The sequence below is a fragment of the Dufourea novaeangliae genome, unplaced genomic scaffold, assembly GCF_001272555.1.
Source record: "Dufourea novaeangliae isolate 0120121106 unplaced genomic scaffold, ASM127255v1 scaffold175, whole genome shotgun sequence".
Classification (NCBI taxonomy): domain Eukaryota; kingdom Metazoa; phylum Arthropoda; class Insecta; order Hymenoptera; family Halictidae; genus Dufourea; species Dufourea novaeangliae.
In genome coordinates, this window is record NW_015374053.1 from 445,889 (window position 1) to 472,090 (window position 26,202).

At 35.4% G+C, this 26,202-nt stretch overlaps 6 protein-coding genes across 7 annotated transcripts; 2 read left to right on the plus strand and 4 right to left on the minus strand.

The window, feature by feature from the left end:
- Positions 1-91: 91 nt before the first annotated feature.
- LOC107189975 (prostatic acid phosphatase-like) lies at positions 92-2,669 on the minus strand. The gene is made up of 7 exons (XM_015578673.1): positions 2,457-2,669; positions 1,878-1,976; positions 1,185-1,607; positions 983-1,106; positions 696-907; positions 435-615; positions 92-360 (listed from the first exon to the last, which is right to left on the minus strand). Exons 1-7 carry the CDS (start codon positions 2,553-2,555, stop codon positions 236-238), a joined length of 1,263 nt encoding a protein of 420 aa, XP_015434159.1. The 5' UTR covers positions 2,556-2,669; the 3' UTR covers positions 92-235.
- Positions 2,670-4,136: 1,467 nt separating this feature from the next.
- On the minus strand, positions 4,137-7,040 carry LOC107189976 (acyl-CoA-binding domain-containing protein 5). The gene is made up of 6 exons (XM_015578674.1): positions 6,782-7,040; positions 5,444-5,637; positions 5,079-5,241; positions 4,798-4,946; positions 4,363-4,713; positions 4,137-4,280 (listed from the first exon to the last, which is right to left on the minus strand). The coding sequence occupies exons 1-6, from the start codon at positions 6,840-6,842 to the stop codon at positions 4,137-4,139; spliced, it is 1,062 nt and encodes a 353-aa protein (XP_015434160.1). The 5' UTR covers positions 6,843-7,040.
- Positions 7,041-7,369: 329 nt separating this feature from the next.
- On the plus strand, positions 7,370-8,810 carry LOC107189872. Its single transcript, XM_015578550.1, has 5 exons — positions 7,370-7,667; positions 7,759-7,977; positions 8,068-8,228; positions 8,311-8,477; positions 8,547-8,810. The coding sequence occupies exons 2-5, from the start codon at positions 7,781-7,783 to the stop codon at positions 8,808-8,810; spliced, it is 789 nt and encodes a 262-aa protein (XP_015434036.1). The 5' UTR covers positions 7,370-7,667; positions 7,759-7,780.
- A 5,544-nt stretch (positions 8,811-14,354) lies between these two features.
- On the plus strand, positions 14,355-19,925 carry LOC107189927 (nuclear distribution protein nudE homolog 1-A). Of its 2 annotated transcripts, none has more exons than XR_001516237.1 (8): positions 14,355-14,574; positions 14,993-15,181; positions 15,307-15,597; positions 15,686-15,822; positions 15,896-16,078; positions 16,647-16,774; positions 17,084-17,294; positions 17,514-17,542. XR_001516237.1 is itself a non-coding variant. In XM_015578619.1 (8 exons), exons 2-8 carry the CDS (start codon positions 15,096-15,098, stop codon positions 19,877-19,879), a joined length of 954 nt encoding a protein of 317 aa, XP_015434105.1. In that variant the 5' UTR covers positions 14,355-14,574; positions 14,993-15,095; the 3' UTR covers positions 19,880-19,925. The 2 variants fall into 2 exon arrangements, 1 of the variants encoding a protein (XP_015434105.1); XM_015578619.1 differs by lacking the exon at positions 17,084-17,294 and adding an exon at positions 19,822-19,925 and having other exon boundaries at positions 17,514-17,584.
- Positions 19,926-20,906: 981 nt separating this feature from the next.
- On the minus strand, positions 20,907-23,175 carry LOC107189973 (histone H3.3). Its single transcript, XM_015578671.1, has 3 exons — positions 23,099-23,175; positions 22,146-22,281; positions 20,907-21,863 (listed from the first exon to the last, which is right to left on the minus strand). The coding sequence occupies exons 2-3, from the start codon at positions 22,271-22,273 to the stop codon at positions 21,581-21,583; spliced, it is 411 nt and encodes a 136-aa protein (XP_015434157.1). The 5' UTR covers positions 22,274-22,281; positions 23,099-23,175; the 3' UTR covers positions 20,907-21,580.
- A 1,574-nt stretch (positions 23,176-24,749) lies between these two features.
- On the minus strand, positions 24,750-26,158 carry LOC107189972 (histone H3.3). The gene is made up of 3 exons (XM_015578670.1): positions 26,084-26,158; positions 25,561-25,690; positions 24,750-25,467 (listed from the first exon to the last, which is right to left on the minus strand). The coding sequence occupies exons 2-3, from the start codon at positions 25,686-25,688 to the stop codon at positions 25,185-25,187; spliced, it is 411 nt and encodes a 136-aa protein (XP_015434156.1). The 5' UTR covers positions 25,689-25,690; positions 26,084-26,158; the 3' UTR covers positions 24,750-25,184.
- Between the last annotated feature and the right edge of the window lie 44 nt (positions 26,159-26,202).

The window sequence follows — 26,202 nt, forward strand, 5'->3', positions numbered from 1 at the left end:
TTGTTTATATACCTGTAAACTGAAATAGTTCATCGCCAATAGAAAAGTACAAATGTTTCGGATCTTGTAGAAATACTGAATGAAAGGTGTGTCAGCCTTTTCTTTTTTAGGTAAACAGTTTATTTTCTAATGTATGTAAAAGCCGATACGAGTTTAGTATTTATCTTAATCACTCGATTACGATGATACTGATTATAGAAGTAATGTGGTTTTCGTTTGCACACCACTATATCCATTACATAGGATCCGTTGTTAGTCGAAGATAATACTGATTGTGTTCTCGTTTATAATGCCAAGAAATAAAGCCAATTATAGCTAAAATTAGTAAAACTAACATTAGTATAGAAGATGTCAGGATGGCTGAAACAGAAGGAAACAGTTGTTAATTAAATGAGAATAAAAATAATTAATTATTTACATACTGAAAAACCTACCAATAACTGCAGTTGTATTAACATTGTATCTAAATTCGTCCACATCCATTGCGCATTCTTTTTCCCAATTTATAGGTATAACATCTTTAGTTAGCGTAATAAATTGATTTAAAGGACATAACGCGGTACAACCAGGTAGCGTTAATAGAATTGGTTCTTCGCTAGAATTTTTATAAGATACCTGTAAATTGCAAATGGTTATTGAATTTTTCCCCTAACATTTTAAATATCCCATTCATTAAACTTATTATAAACACTTACCGTTACAAAATACTGATTTTTTAAGTTTATTCTTAATTCTATAAGAATCATAGCAGTGTATGGGGGACAGTGCAAATCAAATAAATTCAAAGTCATTAATAAATTAGCTACAGTTTCATCATGGGCACTGTACATCCATACTTTTCTATCTGGTACCAGTGCATTTTTTGACTTCTTCTCCATGTGATCTATCATTTCTCCCAGTAGTGATCCTATTATTGGATGTTCATTACTTTCTAGTTAGTTGTTCACTGAAACGTCAATGAAATTCACATGTCTTCATTTACCTGATTTTAACCTCTGAAGTATTTTATTGTAAGTTTCGATTGTAAAACTTTTCTCTGCGAGTGGTTTAAGTTTATCAGGAAACACAGACTTTGTCCATTCCGGGAGTGTTTTATTATAAATACTCTGAAAGAAACCATACATTGTTATTAATGTGAAGACTACTTAAAGAATGTAACGATAGGGATAATATGCTAACTCCACCTCGATAAATAAAGTATTATACAGTTGCTCTGCAGATATAAGGGATGAAATTTTCTTTCCTGTTTTCTCTGTTAGATATGTGTACAGGTGTTCGTTTTCTCTATCTATGCGTTTAATTTCTGGTGATTTAAGAACTTTTCCCAGTTCATAATCGTATCTAGGACAATATTTCTTAGCAGCCAATACATGGTCTTTATCTACCGGAATAGTATGCACTGGAATAGGCATCCATTTAATATTATCCCATACTTGATTACCACTTGGCGGATATAGGCCAGCAAGATGCGATTCTGCTGACATTAAAGTACGATCTACATCTGTACTTTGAATATAGATATCATATAGAGAATAGAAGTTGCTTAGAAGATGCGAATAGCGTTTGCGAAGCGAACGACCAAGCAGTAAGTGTTGATGTTTCCCAACCTATATAGAGCACAATAAGTGCTTTTGGTAAGCACAATCAGTGCTTTTGGTAAGCACTAAACTTGTCATCGAATTGAAAGAGATCTTAAGATCTTGCAAAAAAGTCTCTTCTTTGGAAGAGATAATATTATGTACAAACATACAGTATTTAACAGTCTTTTTTATGAAAAATATATGTACATTCTTTAAGAAGAATTAATTACACAGAAAATAAGATTCTATTGAACTAAACGTTCTATTGGTTATTGTTAGAATGACTAAGCTACTTACATTTGTTAGCTGACCATATGGAACTGGCCAAATACTTTCATTGTTGTAAGGATCATTTGGGTAAGGATCTATAGGTGTCCTATCTCCATGTCTGTACAACTAGAAAATAAATATAACTGCCTTTAGAAATAGAAGAAGAACTACAAAGGAAATGTTAATTACATGTGAGTAGAAAATATAGGAAATAAAGAATATTTATGCTCATTAAAGTGTCTATTTTTGAAAATGTAAAAATTATGTAAACAAAACATTTATTGATGCATATTTAATTTAACACTTTGACTGCCACATCACGCAAATATGGGTGACACATATATTGCAAAGAGGGCTGGATTATTTAAATACCGTCACAGAATTTTGAGTAAAATTAATGTCGCATATAATCGAAAATAAGACCAACAACCGCTATTAACTAAACGCATATATCTTCGACGATTTATGACTTAAAAAACTAAATACAGTGTGTCTAGCTAAGTACGGCCTATATCACTGTAACAGTCAACGTGTTAAAGTAGAAATTTGGGGAATTTAATTTTTTGTACGCTTGATTTCAGAATAAAAAACAAACTCGAAACTTACGACATTGGCGAAGACGATGGTTCCCAAATATACGTGGGCCGCGTGTGACAAACTCACGGCCGAAAATGCCAGGATCATGATCAGCAGGTTCGTATTCATCTTTCTGATATTTTTTTTTTTCAATTTAATTTACACTTCCAGACCTCTAACAAAGAGGCTTCACATGGAAATTGAACACGGCATTGATCTATATTCAGATTTCCACACCTGTGGAATACCACTTACAATAGTCCTAACGTCCTTTGCCAAATAATCAAGCGTCTGTATCGCGGATATGTTTTCCTCGGATGTAATCGAGATTACATGTGCGAAACAAAGACACCGTAGGCTGTAAGCCAACGTTTCAAAATGCCAACAGTTGCGAAATTCGTCCTCACAGTTACTTGTTGCCAATATCGGTCCCCTACCATTCTCGCATTGTGCAGAGTAGGTGGGTAGGTTACTCACTCGGCCAGTGGTACTCATCTTAAAATCTTTCTTACAAGCATCTTATCTCATGCATGCATTCAAATGCGTATCTGTATGTTTATATGAACTTTAATCCTTGATAAATCCAGATGCAATTTCAACGATAGAAGGTTAATTATGAATTTCTGGAAATGGCTAATTGGTAATTCTGTTCTGTAGATACGTACACGTATATCTGCCACAAAGAATAAATCAATTGTTCCGTGAAAATGATATTCTTTATGTTATACGAAATAATTGATATGAAGTAAATAAAAAGATGAGTTTTAAACTGTTTTTTTCTTAACGACACTGTAATTACACATAGTTACAAATAATTAGAATATCATTTTTGTACTTGTTAGTTTAGTTACATGTTTCAAAGTTTGTTCATAGCGCAGACGATCTATCTGACATTTTACTATGAAATGATTACATATTCGAGCAATAAAATGCACGAGAGATGCAATATATTCAGAAGGAATAGAATTGTCGATTGAATTATTAAACGCGGGGTGAAAGGTAATGGCAAATAACAGTCACTATTGTAACATATAATTAAAAATTGTATATTTTTATACAATGTCTGTACATAAATTTCAATAATACATTGGTCTTAAACTTAATATTATATGAAAATAATTGGGAAAAGGACTTCACTATTATAATAAAGGACAGTGATAAAACTGTTCTAAAGAAATTAGTTTTGTTTTTTTCTTAAAGATTGCACATTGTAATAAATTCTGTTTTACACCTTTAACCTGAATTCACAATATAAAATTTGTATATAATCTTTGCTTCTACGTGTATTACAATATATGAATACATACAATTATTTATAATACATATAAGTCACCTTAGATACCAGCTAATTCACCTGTTTTTAACATATAAACATTACGAGAGACAAATGAATTCCGTCCCCCCCCCCTAGAATCTCGATTTTTAGAATAAATAAATCTTTCTGTACATACTGCTGTACATGGAAATGTACGCGAACGATTTATAGAATCGAAAACTCTTACGCAATTAATTAATTACTTTGCTAAAATAGTTTCATCCACGAATTCTCGCAGAGTAGACGAACAAACACTGCAAACTCCGCTTTCGAATTGTAACACATGAAAAATGTTCTATCCGCTAATAACCTAGCCATCTCTGCATCGTTTCACGTTGAACGTTAATTAATGACGAGTAACGGACTAAGTTTCGAGCAAATCAATATCATTTAGATCACAGTCTCCGTTGACGATACCGTTGTGTATATGAAATCAGAAACTGTGCTACGAACGGCCACAAGATTAACATAGCGAATAATCGGGGGGAGCATTCCGATAAAGGCCACCATTTCGGGTACGGAGTAGATGTAGGCTGTCTCTGAAAATACAACGTTACATAATAATAAATATTCAAAGTGACAAGATGTCTAGATAAAAATTTGACGACGACGTAGACTCACGGTTTGTGGTGCCATTGCCTGTAACGCTTGGCCTTCTAAGCTGCGTACTCTGGCTGTTACTCTGTCCAAATCCCTTTGTAAATTTTGCATGGTTGCAGCTATTTGATTGAAAAAATCGGCATTCGGTTTGTCATCCTTCTTGTTCCGTTGTCTGCTTCTATCTTGTTTGCTCTCTGTTACCGTCTCGACGCGGCCATTCATGTCGATGTAGCCATTAGGTAATCCCGAAGACTTCTCCGTTAGAACAACTGACTCACTAACTATGTCGTTAGTAACGTTAAATCCATTGGATACTTTTTGGGTGGAAGTAGCAGCTTTTATTGTTTCTTTCTGCGATCGTTCCGGAGCAGTCTGCAAGTAAAAGATTAAGGTCAAGCCGTACAAATTGAATATAAACATCTTTTCAACACCGTTTTTGTAATATTAGCAGTTTACTTCGACGGTATCTATAAATTCTTCTTCTTCGCCGTCAGTGTCCGGTGGTAGCGGACTTGCGCTATTACTACTGGCTGGACTTGTTTCTAAACTGCTCGCGATATGTCTGGTCACGTTGCATACTCGGTGCGGCGATGTTTCCCTGGATGCTACACAACATATAATTATTATCAATTTTCAATTCTTTATCAATGGCAAACAGGAAAGTGTGTGTACACCGTATCGGATATCATAACAACGTGTTGACAGCAGGTGTGTTATCAATATTTACAATTACTAACCCAACGGTGAGCTAGACAATGGTGAGCTGGGCTGTGATCTCATACGCTCCAAGACGGGGCCAACTAGCAGCTCCAGGTCCTCTTGCGGAACACTTTCGTAAAATGTGTCCAAACTACCCAGAAAACTAGCTACTTTGTCTGTGTACGACATTGTTTCCACAATCTAGTGCATTGCACAAATTAAATGTTAAACAGTGTTACTTAAAGCCATTCTACATTTACGGATATTGTCTTGCAGACTGTCTGCAAACATTCTGAAACTTTATACATGGACAGATGTTTGCAAACAATGTCCGTAAGTGTGGACAGGCTTTTGAAGCCATCTTATGTTACGCATAATAGTGTTGTTTGTTTTTAAAAGCAACCTTTTTCAATTCTTCCACATAATTGTTCATAGCTTCTGTTTTACTCATATTACCCAAACGAGTCCAAGCATCCCACTTAGCTTTCTTAACCACTTCCCAGAAAGCAGGCTTTGTCTGCTGGCATGGCCCTTCTGTTGCCTGTTTGTAGTATGCATAAAACCTTAGCATTATTTCGTTGCTAGGTTGATAAGCTCCTGAAACATAGTAAATAGAATTAAGTGACACACACAAATCACTTTCGAACGCGCATTTTAATTAGCATCTTTATAAAAATTCTATTTCATTTTTCTAATCAAAGGAAACATTTGATAACTTGTTCAAAATCTATACAGTGAGCTTTTTTTATAAAGCTTTTATTAGATAAAATTAGATGTGTCTATTGCTTAATTTTTCGTATAATTTTTTGTATGGAAATTTTGGAGTCATTGTATTTGGTTTCATATTTTAAACGATTTATAAAAAAAAAACAGTCAGAACTCTATACAAATGTTAAATGTATTTGTGATCACTGAAGAGGAACATTCTGGTTTTAAACTCAAAGTGCCGTTCACCCATTCCTTCCCTGTTAGAAAGTGAAATGAGAACACTCACACATTTACTTACAATAAGTGGAAAGTACATTTCCCTGCTAAGAATTTAATAATGGTGCATTGCTTCCATTGCAATAGAAAAATACAGAGCTGTTTGATAAAGAAAACAGCTTGCAAGAAATATTGCTGGGAGTTCTCTAGAGAAATAGAATTTAACAGAAAATTTCTTAGAGAGATATATTTATATGTCTCTGTAGTAATAAACTACTATAGGCTTTCGTAATTGTACATCAAGTTATTGTTATTGTAATTATCGGCAGTTTCACCTGTCAAAACAAATGGAAATTCATCGTTACTGAGAAAAAAACAAAACACAAAGAAAATATATTTAGAAGCCGTATTTACCGCGTGTCAATGAAACGATATAGATAAATATTTTGTCAAGTCAGACATGAACTTTGTACGACTGTTCACGTACAAACAGCTTGTCAGTGTATAAAATAATTATCGCTAAACGTTCTTTGCTGGTGTATTGCGAATTAACAGAAAAAAAAGACTAATTGAACGAGTCTTGGGTGCATACTTGGCTATAGAAAAAAAATGGTTCCGAGGGGAACAAAAAATGAGGTACGACCTGTGTACACGCGCCGTGCTTATCGTGTCTTATTGAAAAGTATGATTTACGCGGTGTGTGGACAGAGAAAGATGCACAGGGAAAAAATGAACAGCAGAAGAACTCAGGATTATCGGAGAATGAAAACAGAAATTGACAGAAGATGAGAAGTCTGACAGCAGGACGAAAGTTTACCATTTTTTGGCAGACTCCTGATCACATTAACGGCCGCGTGAAACTTCTCTTCCGTCGTCATGGCAAGGTCCGTAGTTTTTCAACAGATAAATACACACGCTTGCTTCGCTACCTCACGTTCCCTTCGTCTCTCGATTAATATCAACAACTTCCGATCGAGTTGGCCAACGTGGTCGCGAGCGGAAAAACCTTTTTCAACGAGACATAAACCCGTCGGCTTTCGAATCAAACGAAAAATCGGTAAAAAAAAGCCTGGTAGAACGAGCAAATGACAGATCACCGATTGATGACTGGCGATCGTCCGTCCGGTAATCATACATTCGCGATAGCGCATGCGCGTTAAATGATCGGACGTTTAACCCCTTCTTCCTCGCGACGCGGAACTGCCACCGACTGTGTACGGAACAGGAGAGGTTGTTCAAGCTTGTTATTTATTGGAGCCTCGTTCGAGACACAGAATGCCGACGTGAACATAAGTTTGAAATGAGAAGCTAACCAACGAAGATAGTCTCGTTTTGATAGCCTAATATAGAGTTTCTTTCATTGTGTTCCACATTTGTAATTTGTCGTATTTATGGATTCGTCTGACTTTGATTAGGTCGACACGGTTCAGAAAAGTACGATCAATGAAGTACTGGAATATTCTGGCTCGTATGAATGACTATTCGAACGATAGAACAATCTGTTCATTGTTCCTTGTTATTCGTTCTTCGTTTTTGTGGTAGTGGTGGGTTGGTCTCCTCTTCGTTTGATTCCTGTGTCAAGGAATCCGTCATTTTCCCAGCTCTGACACAACTGCGACTGTGTAACGCAACTATATACAGATCAGAAAAAATTGTAGCGCAGGCGTACACACGTTTACCGGAAAATTGTGTGTCGTTTATGTGTAAATATGTTCCCACAATTTGTACGATTATCGACTTAGATTTCAGGCAATGTTGATAAAATTACAATTGGCTTGTTTTTTCTTTCAACAGATTAAAATTCTCCAAAGAAGACATGACATCGACTGGTCTTGGTCGTGGTCGTGGATGGGCTAAACATGATACAGATTCATTGCGGAAACCAGGAACACCCTTAGACATAAAATTAGCTAATTATACTAACCTTGTTAATATTATTAATCGTACCACGAATGAAAATTTGGAGCAGCAGGTCCAAGAGTTTCTAAAGCTCGTCGATGTAAACAATTTCAGGTAATACATTGATGCTGCACATTCTCTTTCTTTGCAGTTTCATAGTATGATCTTTCAAACATTTGAATTAATCAATCTAATTAATTTTAGCTATATATCTCAGAAGCTTCATGAACATGCTAGAAAGGATAATGAGTTGAGGCCAAAACTTGTGATGTTTTTGAATAACTGTACACTGACACAGACAAAAGATTTGGAAGAAAGAAGTTTATCTGGACACTTTCTGATCTGTATGCAAATTAATTATCAAAGTATGTATTTCCTTTCTATGAAACAACAACATTAGCATGTACAACAATATCTTGAAACTTATCTGCTATATTTTTAATCTAGGAAGGATAGAAATTAGACGCAAGAATGCTGCTCAGTTTTATAATGATATTTACTTACTTTTGGAATACTTACCTTACAGGAACTTCCTTCTTTTTGCATTATTGGATTATATGGAAATGTTATTGGAAACACCATCCGAAGAAGAGATTAAAATTTTCATGGATCTGGTATGTACTGTGATCGTAAACTCGAACTTACCTCTGTACAGTTTTGTAAAATTAACATTATATTTTCAGATAATTGCTCGTGGGAAAGAGGCTTATGACACAAAGCATAAGAAGAAAATGAATAAATTAATGGCAATGACCAGACAAGTATTAATTGATGAGGCTTTATCGCCTGGATCTCGTCAAATGTTATTGTATACAATAGACTTAGTTAATTGTAATTTTGATCCACTTCCTAAACACTTACAAGAATTTTATAAACTGCGATTAGGCAAAGATTTTATACCAGCTAAGAGTAGCGATAAAACGAACAGCGAAGATAACGGAAAGTAAATTTAAATTGTACATGTAACACTGAAATATATATAGAATATAAGTATAAGAAATGTAAAATGTATCTGTAATAAAATATTACACCCTAATTTAATTATGCATTTTTGAATTAAAGAATCAAGAGACCTAAAAAATTTCGCATACTAGTTTTGAGTAGATTTTGACCAAAATTAATTAGTTATTAACAATCTTTGGAATCGCACTATCATGTAACGTAACAGAATTTATGAATTTACTACCATTACGACGTTAATTGATAATTATTTGCAGTTGAAAAAACTAGTTTCTACCTCTACGAACCTTTAGATAACAGTTTTGAATGAAGCTTATTCGTAATTAGGTAATTACTAACATTTCTTAGAGGATGTGTTTGTTTTCGTATGTCTGTAATGGGTAAGACAAGGAACGATGATATGTGCGACAAGGACGGAAATAATATTATACGTGCCACCTACTTTCAAAACGGATACATGATCCCCTGGTACGTATTAGGATAACAGGACAACCGAAGAGGTATTAGACAGAGAGGGGGGTATACAAGTGCCGAACGTGCGACAAGGATAGACAATATTCCGGGGCAGAAGCTATAGCAGCGAAAATTACCGACTTTTCGGCTCCTGGTATTAGGATCACAGAATAACCGAGGAGGTGTTAGACAAGGATAGATTATATATAGTACGAGACAGAGATAGTCAGTTTCCCGCCAAATTCTATAACCCAACTAACCATAGAAAATTTACAAATATCTCAATGTATAAATGTAATTCATAACTATTTGCAACTGAAGAACATAGAATAGACCCTAAGCAATATTCACATACCAGTTTTCGTTAACTCTAACTTCGGATTAATTAGGTATTAATAATTATCTGAAGCGATTCTCTAGAACTGCATAATGTAAGTGGACATTAACCACATTAATCAACAAGTTATTAATTGAAGATGCACATTTAGTGTACTTTTGCGATTGGAGAATATAGAATGAACCTTTAGCTAATTTCCCATTATCCTTTGGAATGGGTTTGAAGTTGAATTAATGTGTTATGAACTACTTTTAAATGCGTTGATCTCAGCAACGTCACGTAATTCGACAGTCTTCCGGATTAATTATTATTTTTCCACTTTTACATCACTATTACTGATTCAATCTACTCAGATGGTCTAGTATGGGCCTCGACCAATCTTTATATGATCATTTTGAACACGAATTGTTTGTTATTAAGTAGTTATTAACAATTTCAGCAAGTGTTAACTTCTCCCCAATGCTTGTAATGTGTAAGACAAGGAGCGACGATGTGTGCGACAAGGACGGAGATAGGATCTTCGTGCCACCTACTTTGAAAACGGATTCATGATTCCCTGGTTCGTATTAGGATAACAGGATGACCGAAGAGGTATTAGACAGAGAGGGCGCTATACGAACTCCGAATGTGCGACAAGGATAGACAATTTTGTGACGAGAAGCTTTAGTAATGAAAATCGGCTGTTTTTCGAGCCCAGGTATCAGGATCATAGAATGACCGAGGAGGTTGTAGACAAAGACAGAAAACTATAGTACGAGACAGAGATAGTAAATTCCCGCCAAATTCCATAACCCAACTATCTTTAGAAAATGTACTAATATCTCAATATTTAAGAACAATTCATAACTATTTGCAACTGAAGAACACAAAACAGACCCCACGCAATATTCAGAACACAGTTTTCGGTAACATTGCCATCGAATTAATAAGTTATTAATGATTATCTGAACTGATGTTCAAGGATCGCATAATGTAAGTGGACACTGGCCACATTATTCATTAATTTAGTAATCTAAGATGCACATTTAGTATACTTTTGCAGTCGAGGAATGTAGAATGAACCTCTAGCTAATTTCCCATACCTCTTTCGAACAGTTTTGAGGTTGAATTAATTTGTTATGAACAATTTTTTACTACGTTGATCGCAGTAACCTCACGCGATTCGACAGTCGCCCGTATTATTCATTATTTTCCTAGTTTTACGTTACAATTTGTGGTTCTATCTAGTATAACAGTCTAGTCTGGACCTCTAACAATCTTGATATGACAATTTGGAACACGAATGGTTTGTTATTAGGTAGTTATTAACAATTTCAGCAAGTGTTGTCTTCTCTCCAATGCCTGTAATGTGTAAGACAAGGAGCGACGATGTGTGCGACAAGGACGGAGATAGCATCACACGTGCCACCTACTTTGAAAATGGATTCATGATTCCCTGGTACGTATTAGGATAACAGGATGACCGAAGAGGTATTAGACAGAGAGGGCGTTATACGAACTCCGAATGTGCGACAAGGATAGACAATATTCACTCCAAAAGCCTTACCAGTGGAAATCGGTGATTTTTCTGCTCCTGGTAATAGGAATACAGAATAACCGAGGAGGTCGAAGAAGTTGTAGACAAGGACAGAATGTATATAGTGTGAGACAGAGAGACTAAATTCCCGCCAAATTCCATAATCCAACTAACGTTCGAAAGTTTACAAATATCTCAATATTTAAGAACAATGCATAAATATTTGCAACTGAAGAACATAGAACAGACCCCAGGCAATATTCACAACCCAGTTTTCGGTAACTTTGCCATCGAATTAATAAGTTATTAATGATTATCTGAACTGATGTTCAAGGATCGCATAATGTAAGTGGATACTGGCCACATTAATCATTAATTTATTATTCTAAGATACGCATTTAGTATACATTTGCAATCGAGGAATGTAGAATGAACCCCTAACTAATTTCCCATACCCCTTTGGAACTGTTTTGTGTTTAAATTAGTTTGTTATGAACAATTTTTTACTACGTTGATCTCAATCACGTCACGCAATTCGACAGTCTCCCGTATTATTAATTATTTTCCTAGTTATACGTCACAATTGGTGATTCTATGTACTCAGAAAGTCTAGTATGGGCCTCTAACAATCTTAATATAACAATTTGGAACACGAATGGTTTGTTATTAGGTAGTTATTAACAATTTCAGCAAGTGTTATCTTCTCTCCAATGCCTGTAATGTGTAAGACAAGGAACGATGATGTGTGCGACAAGGACGGAGATAGTATCTACGTGCCACCTACTTTGTAAACGGATTCATGATCCCCTGGTACGTATTAGGATAACAGGATGGCCGAAGAGGTGTTAGACAGAGAGGGCGCTATACGTAAGCCGAACGTGCGACAAGGATAGACAATATTCAGCCCAGAAGCTTTGGCAGTGGAAATAGGTGATTTTTCAGCTCCTGGTAGTAGGAATACAGAATAACCGAGAAGGTCGAGGAAGTTGTAGACAAGGACAGCTGGTGTATAGAGTGCGACAGAGATAGTAAATTCCCGCCAAATTCCATAACCCAACTATCTTTAGAAAATGTACTAATATCTCAATATTTAAGAACAATTCATAACTATTTGCAACTGAAGAACACAAAACAGACCCCACGCAATATTCAGAACACAGTTTTCGGTAACATTGCCATCGAATTAATAAGTTATTAATGATTATCTGAACTGATGTTCAAGGATCGCATAATGTAAGTGGACACTGGCCACATTATTCATTAATTTAGTAATCTAAGGTGCACATTTAGTATACTTTTGCAGTCGAGGAATGTAGAATGAACCTTTAGCTAATTTCCCATACCTCTTTCGAACAGTTTTGAGGTTGAATTAATTTGTTATGAACAATTTGTTGTTACGTTGATCTCAGTCACGTCGCGCTATTCGACAGTCGCCCGTATTATTCATTATTTTCCTACTTTAACATCACAATTGGTGGTTCTATGTAGTCAGGAAATCTAGTATGGGTCTCTGGCAATCTTGATGTAACACTTTGGAACACGAATCGTTTGTTATTAAGTAGTTATTAACAATTTCAACAAGTGTTATCTTCTCTCCAATGCCTGTAATGTGTAAGACAAGGAGCGACGATATGTGCGACAAGGACAGAGATAGTATTATACGTGCCACCTACTTTGAAAACGGATTCATGTTTCCCTGCTATGTATTAGGATGACAGGATGCTCGAAGAGGTTTTCGTCAGAGCGGGCGATATATTATGAACTCCGAACTTGCGACCATTTCTTGATGGTAAATATAAGTAGAGACAATGACAGGTTTAATAAACAATGCATATATATCATTGAACTGTTTATTATTGAAAAAATCGTGAAGCAATTATACAATCCTATGAGCAAGTGACATAAGTGGGGTCATAGAACCCCCGGACATACGTAAGAGACCCCGTATGGTGAGAAGATGGGGTCATAGAACCCCAGAGCTTACGTAAGAGACCCCGTGTCTGTGAGATGTATGTACATATTTATTTATCATGTATGGCTTACATTACGTATATCGTATCTAGTTTATACGTACGTTTATGTTTATATGTTTTACATTTTGTATTAAATATTTAAATAAAGTATTGTACTTTATTCTCTTTCAACGCAGAAACAAGTTTTGTGTTGGGTACCAAAAATTCTATTCCAAAAGCTGTAACAGTTATTGTCAAGGATAAAAACAGTTAACCGTCGATCGAACAATTCCCATTTTCGACTAATTTTGACGAATTTGTCGCATAAAACTCTAACAAGACAGATTTAAATTAAATAATATTTAGTTAACAATTACCATAAATAGTTTGCAATAAAGTAAAAGTAATTACATGTAACATTTCACTAAACAATCGATACCTTACAAGTTTCTGTGTATCTCGATTCGTATTTGTTATAAACAATAACAATTTGCATTATAAAACAGCTGACAGATTGTTTAACAGTATCCCCCAGAAAGGTTATTATTACAACAATTACGTTGTTAGATATAATAAATTAATCGAGAAAACATTTTTGGCGCGCTCAAGTTTCCAGTGCGTTCAATTTTCACGCATCTGTCCGCGCACCTTTTAAGATAAAAATTGTTAAGAAATACTAATATTCCGCGCCAACTAGTCTTCGGTAGTTATTAAGTATGATAACTACAATAATTACAGCCAAATCCAATGGCCATTCGGAGGAAGACGTTTGACGTTTTACCTTAACCAACCCACAGTTTATAAGAAAATTGATCACACGATAAATATATTTACTCTAAAATATTGTAAAGTTTCCGAACATTCCTTTCACAGCACATTCAGTATGATACGCGGGTAACCAGTTGGTTCTTGAACGCCACCTTACTACGCCGTAGCACAGTGATCGAATACAGAGAGAAAGAAAGAAAGAGTAGGAGAGAGAGAGATACGGTTTATTTGTATCTGCCATTTTGCAATCGGCAAACAGGCGCGGGTCTTTCATTCGAGTTTCTGTATTGAAAGAGAAACATCGAATGTTAATCGATTGCGCGTGTACGGTTTACGATCGGCCGATTACTGATCGAACGAATGGTTCCAAGCTGATCCTTGCCATAGACAAAACGCGGAATCTACGGGAGTAGATTTCTCACTTCTTTTTTTCTCTACCTTACCATCCCGACTGAGCAGTGACTCATAATTCTACGGTAATGACATTTGTGTCGCACGCGACACTCGCTTTACGTTTCACCTGCTAGCGATTTCCCAAGGTCTTCCGTATTTATATGTATCTTTGAGACGATTCGGACTTGATGCGCCCACACGAGCTTTTGCATCGTTTCATTCAGCATTCCCACCGATAAACGCGACACTGTCTCGTTTCGGTTCGATCCGAGGCTGAAAAATTGATGCTGGACCGTTTGTCGCTTCCTCGCGTGTGCTCTTCAACGATCCACGTAAGTCCGTTGCTTCGTCGATATTTTCACACATCAGGTTCAATTTTGTTCCCACTACGCGTAACAGTAGTGTATCATTCACGATTTTGCTTACCCTGAAAATTTCACAACACGTTAATTCCTTCGTTGACCCTATACTATTGATCAGTGTATCATTACCGCGGAGTAGGTTAGAGCAACGGTTGGTTCGACTCTTCCATGAATTTATACGGTACACGAAGTAATTACATTTTTCTTTCTTTTTTTTCAAATACTTTTTTGGTTAATCGATGCACTGAAACTTTCTCCGCAACGTATATGATAAAAGTCGTACTCCACGGAAATTTTGTATTGGACTTGCAGAATCTATTTGTTGTATTGAAATACATTAACAAGCAGTACAGAATCTCGCGAACATACACATTCGATTTGCTTTCAGGATGCCTATGTATCATTGGTAAAATAGATCACATTGTAATTGTGATTTGTATTTGATACAGCAGCTTGAAAACTTGAACAATAGAGTTAGAAATATCTGCAAAATGATGGACATTGATCCTCCACATTTTGTGTCCAAGGATGATGAAGTTCGATATTGGATGGATCTTGCTCATCAAATACACAGAAGGTAAATTGGCTGGTGTTGAGCCTTTAGTGAACAAGTTACCGTGAACACATTAGCATTAAGTACTTTGGAAAACTTTGTATTAGAATCTTTTTTGGAAGATAGAAGCTTTTATCCTATAATTATAGGAAAGAAGATACAGAAAGGGAATTGGAAGAGTTTCAAGAAAATTCACAATTGTTAGAGAAAGAGTTGGAAGCATCATTGGAGCAAGCAGAGAAAACTAATAGAGATCTAAGGCAACGAAATACAAGACTCGCCACTGAAGTGGAACAGCTGAGAACAAGATTAGACCAGCAAACAACGGATTGTGCAATGTTTCAAGGAAAGGCTCAAGATTTACAAGCACAACACGATCATTTATTAAAGTATATAAGGGAGTTAGAACAAAAAAATGATGACTTAGAAAGAGCTCACAGGTAGTACTTGAATATTTGCATCTTTGACATAGACAAACTCACAGAGACATAAGAAAAATGAAATATTAACACGTACTTAATTTTGTAGGATAAATAGGGTAACAGAGGAGGAGATAGAAGCTAAACTTAATTCAGCTATCGAGAAAAATGCTTTACTGGAATCTGAACTTGATGAAAAAGAAGGTCTAAAAGTTCTAGTACAGAGATTAATGGATGAAATTCGAGGTGAAATGAAAATGATTGTCGTGATTTGAGAAATTAATGAATAACACGATTCTAATAGTACATCTTGTTACAGACTTAAAGCAAGAGATTCAAGTTCAAGAAAGGCATCAACCAGATAATGATAAATCTGCCGACAGAGTTTGTAACCATGTTGATAGTAATAAGCTACAAGTTGAATTGGAAACCCATGTATCATCTACTACCCCAATAGTACAACAATCCATACCTCCAAGTAATACAACTTCGCCACTAAAAAGTAAGATACATAACACATTTCGTAAAACTAAACGCATGTTCTGCTTTGGACCTAAAAGATGATTTTTAATATTATCAAAATCAACGATCAACGAGAAAGCTACTAATGTTTACCCAAACGAAACACAATCGTGAGCAATAAATAGGTGTAAAGTTTGGTTTTCATTGCCTTATCTAACTATAATTTATATTTTTTTTTGTATGTTACCTGAAGTTTTTTCTTCAGTAATAAATAGTTTCAAAGACTAATTGCTCGATCTGACTTTCACGCTTCATTAACATACTTCTGTGTGCTTTAATGAATTCTATCTTTCACTGTCTGTATATACACGTATATATATACATATATGATATTGTCAATAACGAAATAAAAATTATTTTAACAAACTGGTTCTTTATTTTAGTTTCTCAAAATTATATTATGCATCTGACTTGCATGTAACTATTTTTTTTTATTATTTATTTATACGAAAGTATCACACAGTTAAGTAGCTTGATTTTTTCTAAGTCTGATATTTTACTACTATACAGCCAGTAGTAATGTTGTGTTTTCTCCTGTTTGCAATTAGTTGGAAACAGAGTGGTAGGGGGTGTAACTGGGAACAACAATAACAATAATAACGTGAATCCACCGTTGACACCGTGCACAAGAATATTAGCGATGAATATGATTGGTGACCTGATGAGGAAAGTCGGAGTAAGTATCCCTTTTATTTCGTATTGTCGTTGATTTTATACACGTTCAGTAAATTTGTACATAAGTGAAAGATAGCTTGGAGCATGGCTTGTGTACCTGTAAATTTTCAAAGTTTCTTTCAGTTGCCGTAAACAGTATTCTTGGTACTAGGCAACTGTAGCACTTGGCACGAATTTTGTTTTCTCCTTCTACCATGATTATTTTCAATTACTTTTGACCCTTGGATACACATACATTGATAGTACATGAAAAGTATTATATATTAGTCTACAATATATTGGTAGCGTGATGTAGCCGGTGTTTTGGTAGCTTGACAGGTGGGTCTGCATGGAGTGTAGGAGGGTAAAGTGCACTTGTCCGGGTGGGAAAAAAACAATGTCTGCTACACCTACTGATTTACCATCCGTCCAGGCTCATACACCTACACAATGTATACGACAACAACCTAGACCGACCAAGTGCTGACCAAGCCTCCATCATACCTCACCGCTAAATTATTTTCCACATTCTTATGACACAGGTCTTTATTTGAATTCTTTTTTGCTTTATATTTCGTTCTTTTGTTTTGAACACACTGTGCTTCCCTCTATCCTGCCTAATTGTCCTACGTGTAAGTGGTAACATCAAAATGTAGATTTTGCATCTAGCTTCTGTTCAAAGCATACAAGTATCGACCAATAAACAATAGCTTAATCCATAAAATGATGATAAATTAACACTGGTTGTTTAATAAATGCAGGCATTGGAGAACAAGCTAAACACCTGTCAAAATCCATCTCGAGAGGATCAAACCGTCCGTGATCTCTACAGGTAACATTAGAGCAACATTATAATATTGAAACATTACATCATTGTTCCATTATCCGTGTGCACTGCGTGTACTAGTGGTAAATGAATATCATGTATCAACAGTCGGGTTTTAATGTTTCTTTTTTTTGAAATGAATTATTAAGAATCAATTGCTCAAGGAATTGATAAATGATTTTTCGTACAATGAATCCCTTCAGTGAAGGGGTTCTTGATAAATTTGTGTATACCGTGATACATGATAATTGCTAAATGAATTGTACTTATTTAGTTCCATGTTTATCCTCTTTCACGTATGTAGTGCTTCCTGTGGATGTTAAAAATATGAATTTGTGGATAATTAATGGCTCCTCGCGATCCCATTTCATTAGGCGTTTTAGTCTCTGAAAGTTCAAAATATTTAATAAGACTGCATTGCATTCTGTATAGACGTCTTATCGCTTGCGCTATTAATTTAGGCAGTGCATCCTAATTTTTATATTGTCCGAAGTATATAAGGCGTGTTTGCGTCCTTGTTTGTTAATACAACCCTGAGATAAAGCGATCAAAATTAATCGGTACCACAATAGAAAATAAGTTAAAGTTTCCAGATTTTATATTAATTTCTTTAATATCTCTCTTCGATGTCTCTTAATACTTTCATAGTCGTACTTCTTCGATTACTGCATTGTCATATAGGTGTAGGTAAATAGAATTGCATTTAACTACCCAATTTTTCTTTGTGATATAAAAATGTTGCTCTTAGTTTCATAGTGTCTGATAAGGTCTTAATAATTGAAGAAATCACGGAAACGAAGTTTCAAACACTTTAGATTTCACTAATCTATTTGATATACTATCTAATAATTAGTACTTTTACTAATGAACATATTTATTTTCATGTTCCTCGGTTAAATTATTGAATTCTTCACAAGTACAGTTATCGATGATTTCGTTGGAAAGAATTATTGAGACTTTTGACATAGATTAATGTTTTGTCGACCGTTCCATTTGTTCGTTAAGTTAATTATTATTATTTTTTCCGAAGGCTTACTGTATTTTACAGTTTAAGTCAAGTAACTGCAGTTACCTAACTTTATCAAAATCGAAGTAACGTTTTTTACAAAATATGTTTTACCGTTCACATATAATTTAATATGGTTATGTTACTGTGAAAAGCTTTTGTGAATATTAGATTGAGCCAGCAAGGTACTATGATATACTAAAAGTTCATAATTTTAGGTATAACGAACTCAGTAACAAATTAGGAAATCTAAATAGAGAGTAATGTAAAGTGTACACATTTGTAAATAACATTATCATATGCATATTCAGAGTAATGGCTTGTGTAATGGCATTAATAGATGCATAATTTGATATTAAGCTTATATACACATATATTAAGATATTCGAGTAATACCAGTGGTTATCATTCACAAAAATGTCTTAACAGTACTGATAGCTTGAATATATCTCAATTATTTTTAAAAGAAATTATGGCTCAATCTATGTTTGACCAGTGAATGTCGATCTCTCGTGCTTCAAATTGATTTGCCTCGGTAGATTCTCACCTGTACATTAATTCGCGAGTTCTGATAGTAATATGCTATTAAAAATCAAATCATACATAGCATCAACGGGATCAACATTCAATGCAACGTCAGTTGCTGCAATTTATAATATTCTCCCTGCATGAAATGTATATGTCACTTTTATATCTTCTGTGACTAATGTTCACTCAGTGTATACAATAAATCTTACTACGATATTTGTGGTATCAGACTGCTTGAACGTAATCGAAATCACAATATAGAACTCGTATTTTGACACACTTTCGCGTGGATCATGTATTTAATATTAATTGTTTAATGCAAATAAGATTTACCTTGAAGAAGCAAAGTATTATGAATTGCAAATCTTCAAGCGTTCTTTTGCCCGTCCCAGCATGCATTATGTACAGTCTATGCACGATCCATAAACATGTACAGCATTTCTCAATCTTCTACTGTGGTTTCAACGCTACTGGTGTGTACAGTCTAAACTTTAAACCATTAGACAACGTAACAACCGGGACGGCAAACATTTTAGACAACTGCGTATATGCATATCGTTAAAAAAAAAAACAGTGGACTGCGTGCAAGTAAACATTCTGACAACGATTGGGAAACGCTGGTCAAATTTAATATGTATTCAACACTATCATAAACCACACCTGTCAGTGATAAGATGGTAACGAAAGTATATTCGGTTTTTTTAATTAGGACTAGACGGCAGGTACGAGGCTTTGCCTCTGGCAACAGCAACCACATTCGATTATAAACAACGAATAGTATTCCAACAATACATATTTACTTCATGCGCGTCGCTCTTTTATGCCCATTAATTCGTTTAAGTTTTATTCAATCTCAGTTAATAATTTATTTCGAATTTATGGTAGAATGAAAGTTAGTACTTTTATCGCAATATTTATTATTTATCTCTAATAATTATTTAATTACCGTTGCGTGAAAAAAAAACAAGTTTTAGAAATTACTCATTGTTTACTTTCGTCGCGATTTACAAGTATGCCTGGCAACGGTGCGAACGGATTTTGTAAATATTTAATTTGTAAGTATAAAATTGATAACGTGATAATTGTAGACACGTAGTGGATTTACGTTATCGTTCTGTAGATATTCACAAATGATATTACATTAATGAATTTGTGAGCCCTTATTTTAGTATATAGTTCTAGCACAATTAACCGTTTTGCCACGATTTAGAAACAATATGTTGTAACGTCTAGTGCAAATTCAGCTTTTAGAGAGTAAGTTAGGTACATGTCTATTTTTAATAACAAACGAATTTTCTTCTGCGTCGTGAAGCAATTCAATTTTATACTTCGGAACATGTGTAAAAGTTACTTGAACTATATATTTTAACATAAACTGTGTGCTTCTACGCCACTCGCATAATTTTAAATAGCTTCAGATCTCTAAGTATTTATACAAAATAGGAAACATATTAACACTGTTAATTAAAATGTATTACCTAATAAGAAAATAATCGATTCTTACTAGAGTTCGCTTAATGTATAAAAATAAAAGTTACTCACACGAAGCTGCAGTCGTATCGTTAATACCAAACTGATCGTGAACTGGATTTTTGAACGATGCTAAAATCCAAATAATAGCAATTTGCTGATTATTTGTAACATAAAATTTGTAAAAGTAAATTCAAATATTTGTAAAATAAAGATATTATAAACAGCCTTCAAGTTACTTGTATTGAAATCCTTGAAGTTCATACTACAGACTAACGCATGGAAAGAAGAATTTTACCTATAAGAGAAAAAGGTAAGTTAATCTTATTTTGAAGATTTATTTATGAAACGTTTATCTTTACACGAACAATGAGTACTTGGCTGATTGAAACATCTTATGTAATGTTCATACAACCAGAATTCTAGCATATTAAACACTACATTGGATCTCTATAAAGAAACTGTCTTACTTTCTAATGCATAGTTTTGCTATGTATTGTACCAATAATGATAATGATGGTATTATGTGTTGTAATAATGTCAAATAAAACTTGGTCTCTATGAGAAACTTAAGTTGCCCTTTTTTTTTATTCTTAACAGTACTTGCAGAAGATTTTTCTTGTCTTCCATCAAGATTATTTTTATGCGTCTGTTTCACTTTTTATCTTTACCACGTACTTTTACTTTGTAGACATAGTGTAGAATATTAGAACGTATAAATTAAACGAAGAGATAAAAGAATTACCTTTTGTAACCGACTTTTTTTTCTTTTTGCAAAAGCAAAAACTACCAATGTACCAAAAGTAGTTCATAACATTGATCTATAAGAGCTTCAAGTTCTATGTACCTGTTGTAAAGGATGAACTTGTACACTTTTCTAGAGTACAACATAATACGTAGTCTGGAATGAAAATGCTCAATCCAGGATTGTTATGAATGATAATAATTAATAATAATAATAGTAGTAGTAAATGGTATGTACGGGAGTTACATATTATTTAAGCACGCTCGCCACGGATTCGCCGGGCCAGCTGGATATCCTTGGGCATGATTGTTACACGCTTGGCATGGATGGCGCACAAGTTGGTATCTTCAAACAGACCGACCAAGTATGCTTCGGATGCTTCCTGTAAGGCCCCAATCGCAGCACTTTGGAAACGCAAGTCGGTCTTGAAATCCTGTGCAATTTCACGAACCAGTCGCTGGAAGGGTAACTTTCTGATCAGCAACTCGGTCGACTTCTGATATCTTCTGATTTCTCGAAGAGCCACAGTACCAGGCCTAAAGATACCAAATATGTTTCATGAATTTTACCGTTAAATGATACTGTATTTGCAATGTTCTATGCCAGGGCTGATGAACTGGCAACCCATGGGTCAAGTACAGTTCCTTCACCCACTTGCCTGCTCAATATAGGAGAGCTATACCCTCCACACCTATTTGACCGCAACATCTTTATCTTGTTCTTATAACAAGTATAATAATGGAAATTGTACAGCTCCCAATGGAAAAAAAAGTACATCAGCCCTGTTCTATGCAATCTATGTTTCATAAATAACTCACCTATATCGATGTGGTTTTTTCACACCACCGGTAGAAGGTGCACTCTTACGTGCCGCCTTTGTGGCAAGCTGTTTACGAGGTGCTTTACCTCCAGTTGATTTACGTGCAGTTTGCTTGGTACGTGCCATAGTTTAAACTGAAACAATGCGAACACAATTAGTGAGAAGTATTTTCAAAAGTTAATATCAACAATAATTCATTGAATACACCTGAAGTGTGTAAAAGCGTTTGGGGACGTTTTTTTAAAATGGACTCGACAGTTTTACAAAATACCAACAGAAATAACATAAACAGATTCACTATGGTCTGATAGTTGCCCGTTTTTCGTTTCTATACTTTTCATTCTATTACATTACTAAACTAAACCAATAAATAAACGCAAACGATCGATTCACGAAACGCGGGAATCTTATTTTGAAGAACATGCTTCGATATGTGGAGTGTAAACGAAACAGCAGCTGGAGTAGGGATGAAAAGAGGTGGGGATACAGGGGTGGGGGTACAGTCCGTTCCTGTTCGTACGGAGGAACGCGCACCGAGGAACGCTGCGCATTGCGCAATGCACAAACTTTCGTTCCTCCTGCATCGACGCGAAAAAAAAAAGCCGTGCTGACACGAAAAATCCATCATTCTAATTCGCACGGTTCTTATATCCCTGGATCGTTCTTTTATCGGCGATATCATCGATCGACAGACAGATCCGAACGAATGACACACGTCGCGAGAGAAGCGGCAAGCGTCCAGCCACGAGAGAGGCCCGTAAACGATTCCCTCCGCGAACGTCAATTGCAAAATGGAGGCAACACGACAGTACGTTGCGTTCCGACGTGAAAACTCGAATTTTCCAGCACTTTTCATTTTCCTCGACGCACACCCACATTCGCCCCGTATCCGTGAACACTGGTAATTACACGTGACCGAGGATGACGTCCAATTTCAACGGATTTACGTACCTCTCGAGGGAAAAATTTCACGACAAACGAGAGCCAGTACTATCCGTTTCCTTGTACTTCGATGGCAGTGGACGCTCTCCGAAGTCACGACTCCCTTGTCCCTACCCCCTAGAAATTAAATCGCGAGAGGCACGTAAGCCCGCGGTGCGGTGCATCCAATCGGATGTCGAGATAGCAGCCTGAACTCGCAGCGTGGGACACGCGATTGGTTCAGCCTCCTACGCCTAGAAGTCAAGCTGAGAAGAACCCTGTCAATTGTAATATACATGATACTACTCTCTCGGCAACCTCGTTTTACTTGCAGCAATTGCCTTTCCATTGTTGTCGAAAATGCTTCGATCGATAACGAGTAAATAAGGGAACCATTTACGATCGGAATCGAAGGATATCGATGGCAATTTCTACTGTAATTAATGCTGGCTTTTATATTTTCTTGCTACTCTGTACACGGAGAAACGACACGACGATTTTGTGCAATTTTATCTGCAATGAAATCGATCATTTCGTGGAAAGTTCCAGAAAATATACTTGAGCCATAGAGCGCGCGCCACAAAGTACATGCCATCTTAAATTTTCCGTGTCTAACGAAATAGCGGATTTTTTCAGCGATCTTTGTCGAAAGTATGATTTGAATTTCCTATGAACTTCTACCGTTTCCAGGAGAAATTATTCTATCGTGCTTTTCGTTTGGAAAAAAGGAGACGCCATTGTCTGTTTCGAGCGTACACATGTATAAATATTACACACGTGTGTTTATAAGTGAAATTTTTGTAACGTAAATAACGCAATACGAAAATTGTTTAGGCGTATGAGTAATTTAAAAATTGCGACTTAATTTGAATTACAACTCGAAACAGGTTCTATAGACATGTATGGTATGCAGTTGTAAGCAGATTGTTATCAGTGATGTAAATACATACATACGCATTTGTGATACAAAGTAACACTTTACATTAGTAAACTATCCGTTCCTATTTCTATGCCAGTTATATGACTAAGTGAATTTCCAGGATTTCAAAATACGTAATTAATGCGATTCCAAGAATAACATTATTCAATGAACTACTTGCAATAGAAAATAACTGAATAATAATTGATTATAAGAATTTATTATTACCTTCAATATTTATTGTTCCGTACGGGATTTTTACCCTGATAATGAATACTTAGTTAAGAAATAAAATTGTAATACAAGCTAAAATGCCTGGTGTTTTAATTCCAATTTTCTTTTTTTAAATATTTAAGAGACCAGGAGCAGTTTCTGCTAAGGAGACAATTGAAGTTATATTTATTAAAAACTTTTACACATTAATTTAACGTTATTGTGAATTATTCGTTACACTTATCGTTAGGTGTTAAAGTAATGATACATTAATCGAGAATGACGTATAATTTCATGGTCACAGATTTCTTAATTTGAATGAGCTGAGAGCTGAGGTGTAAATGCAAACAAATTTCGATACTTCGATAATGTAAATACAACTAATAACGTAAGTCTATAACGTAAGTATTCTTAGTACATAATTTGATAACGTATCCATTTACTACAGCTAATATCATAAAGTGTTACATCATTAAATACATCTACTTGTACACAAAAATTATTCTACAATACAGTAAAGATTCAATATATTGTAAAACAAGTCCTTTCGGTAACAGGGGTTACTTGCAGAAGAAACTAAATGGTGAGTATAACAAGCTGTTTTTGCTAAAATATTATCTCTACATGCTGAACTGCTTCCGTCATCCATTTCACTTACAGTAATACACGAAGATGAAATATTAATTATCCAAAGTGTTTTTACTACCTGGCTATGAACTACATATTTCACTTTGTGCCTTCTTTATATTCTCCTAGCAATAAATCATAAACATATTCGACTATCCTACTCAATATAATTATTAGATATACTTTGTCTCCTGCATCTTATCCTCCAAAAGACTTGGCAGTGTCAATTGCAATAATGATTCATGAAAACGACGCGATTGCATTGAATTTAATAGCGATGAAAAGTATCCACGAATGTGACAACAAAAAATGAATTCGATTACAGAAATATTTAAGGATTTCGGGTAATGAAAATGTTTAAGCACGTTCGCCACGAATTCGTCTCGCGAGCTGTATATCTTTAGGCATGATTGTCACACGCTTGGCATGGATAGCGCACAAATTGGTATCTTCAAACAGCCCAACCAAGTAAGCTTCCGAAGCTTCTTGGAGAGCTCCGATAGCAGCACTCTGGAAACGCAAGTCAGTCTTGAAATCTTGTGCAATTTCACGAACTAAACGCTGGAATGGTAACTTTCTGATCAGCAATTCAGTAGACTTCTGATATCTTCGGATTTCTCTGAGCGCTACCGTACCAGGCCTAAAATATAAGTAAAATCATTAGAATTCCACGAATACTTCACCCAGTGTTGGGTCACAATATTATATGTCAAAGCAATCGAGATATTTTTACCTGTAACGATGGGGTTTTTTTACACCACCGGTAGAAGGTGCGCTTTTACGCGCAGCTTTCGTCGCGAGTTGTTTCCTGGGAGCTTTACCTCCCGTTGATTTACGAGCAGTTTGCTTGGTACGCGCCATATCTATAAAAATCCATTATCACATTTCTATAAGGACATCAACTTTAAAGTGATAGTTACAGGAAAGATAAATAAATCACAGTTTCGACATATGAGTAGAGGAATATTGCAGTTTTTAAATTAAACGCGCACGTGTTCAAAAATGCACTGAATCGACGAATTTATGGTGAATTAATGTCAGTATAAAATATGTTGTAGTTTCCCTCCAAAAGTGGACACAATAAACAAAATGGTGGATAGCGTGCATGTAACACCGATATGCATACGAATACTGTACACTGCGAGAACTATTACACTTTTCTTTAAAATAAATGAAATTATTAGTAACTGGTACAAGGTAATATCGAAGTTAATATGTTTTATACTTATTCAATTGCAAGGAACAGTTAAACGCACCTAATATTCAACAGTTTTCGGACAGAATCACTTCTTGCAAAATCTGCTTCGCCGTTGACGGTATGAACTGATGTCAGTAGCGTTTGTACAGAAACGCAGTTTGGTTCTACAAAAGATAG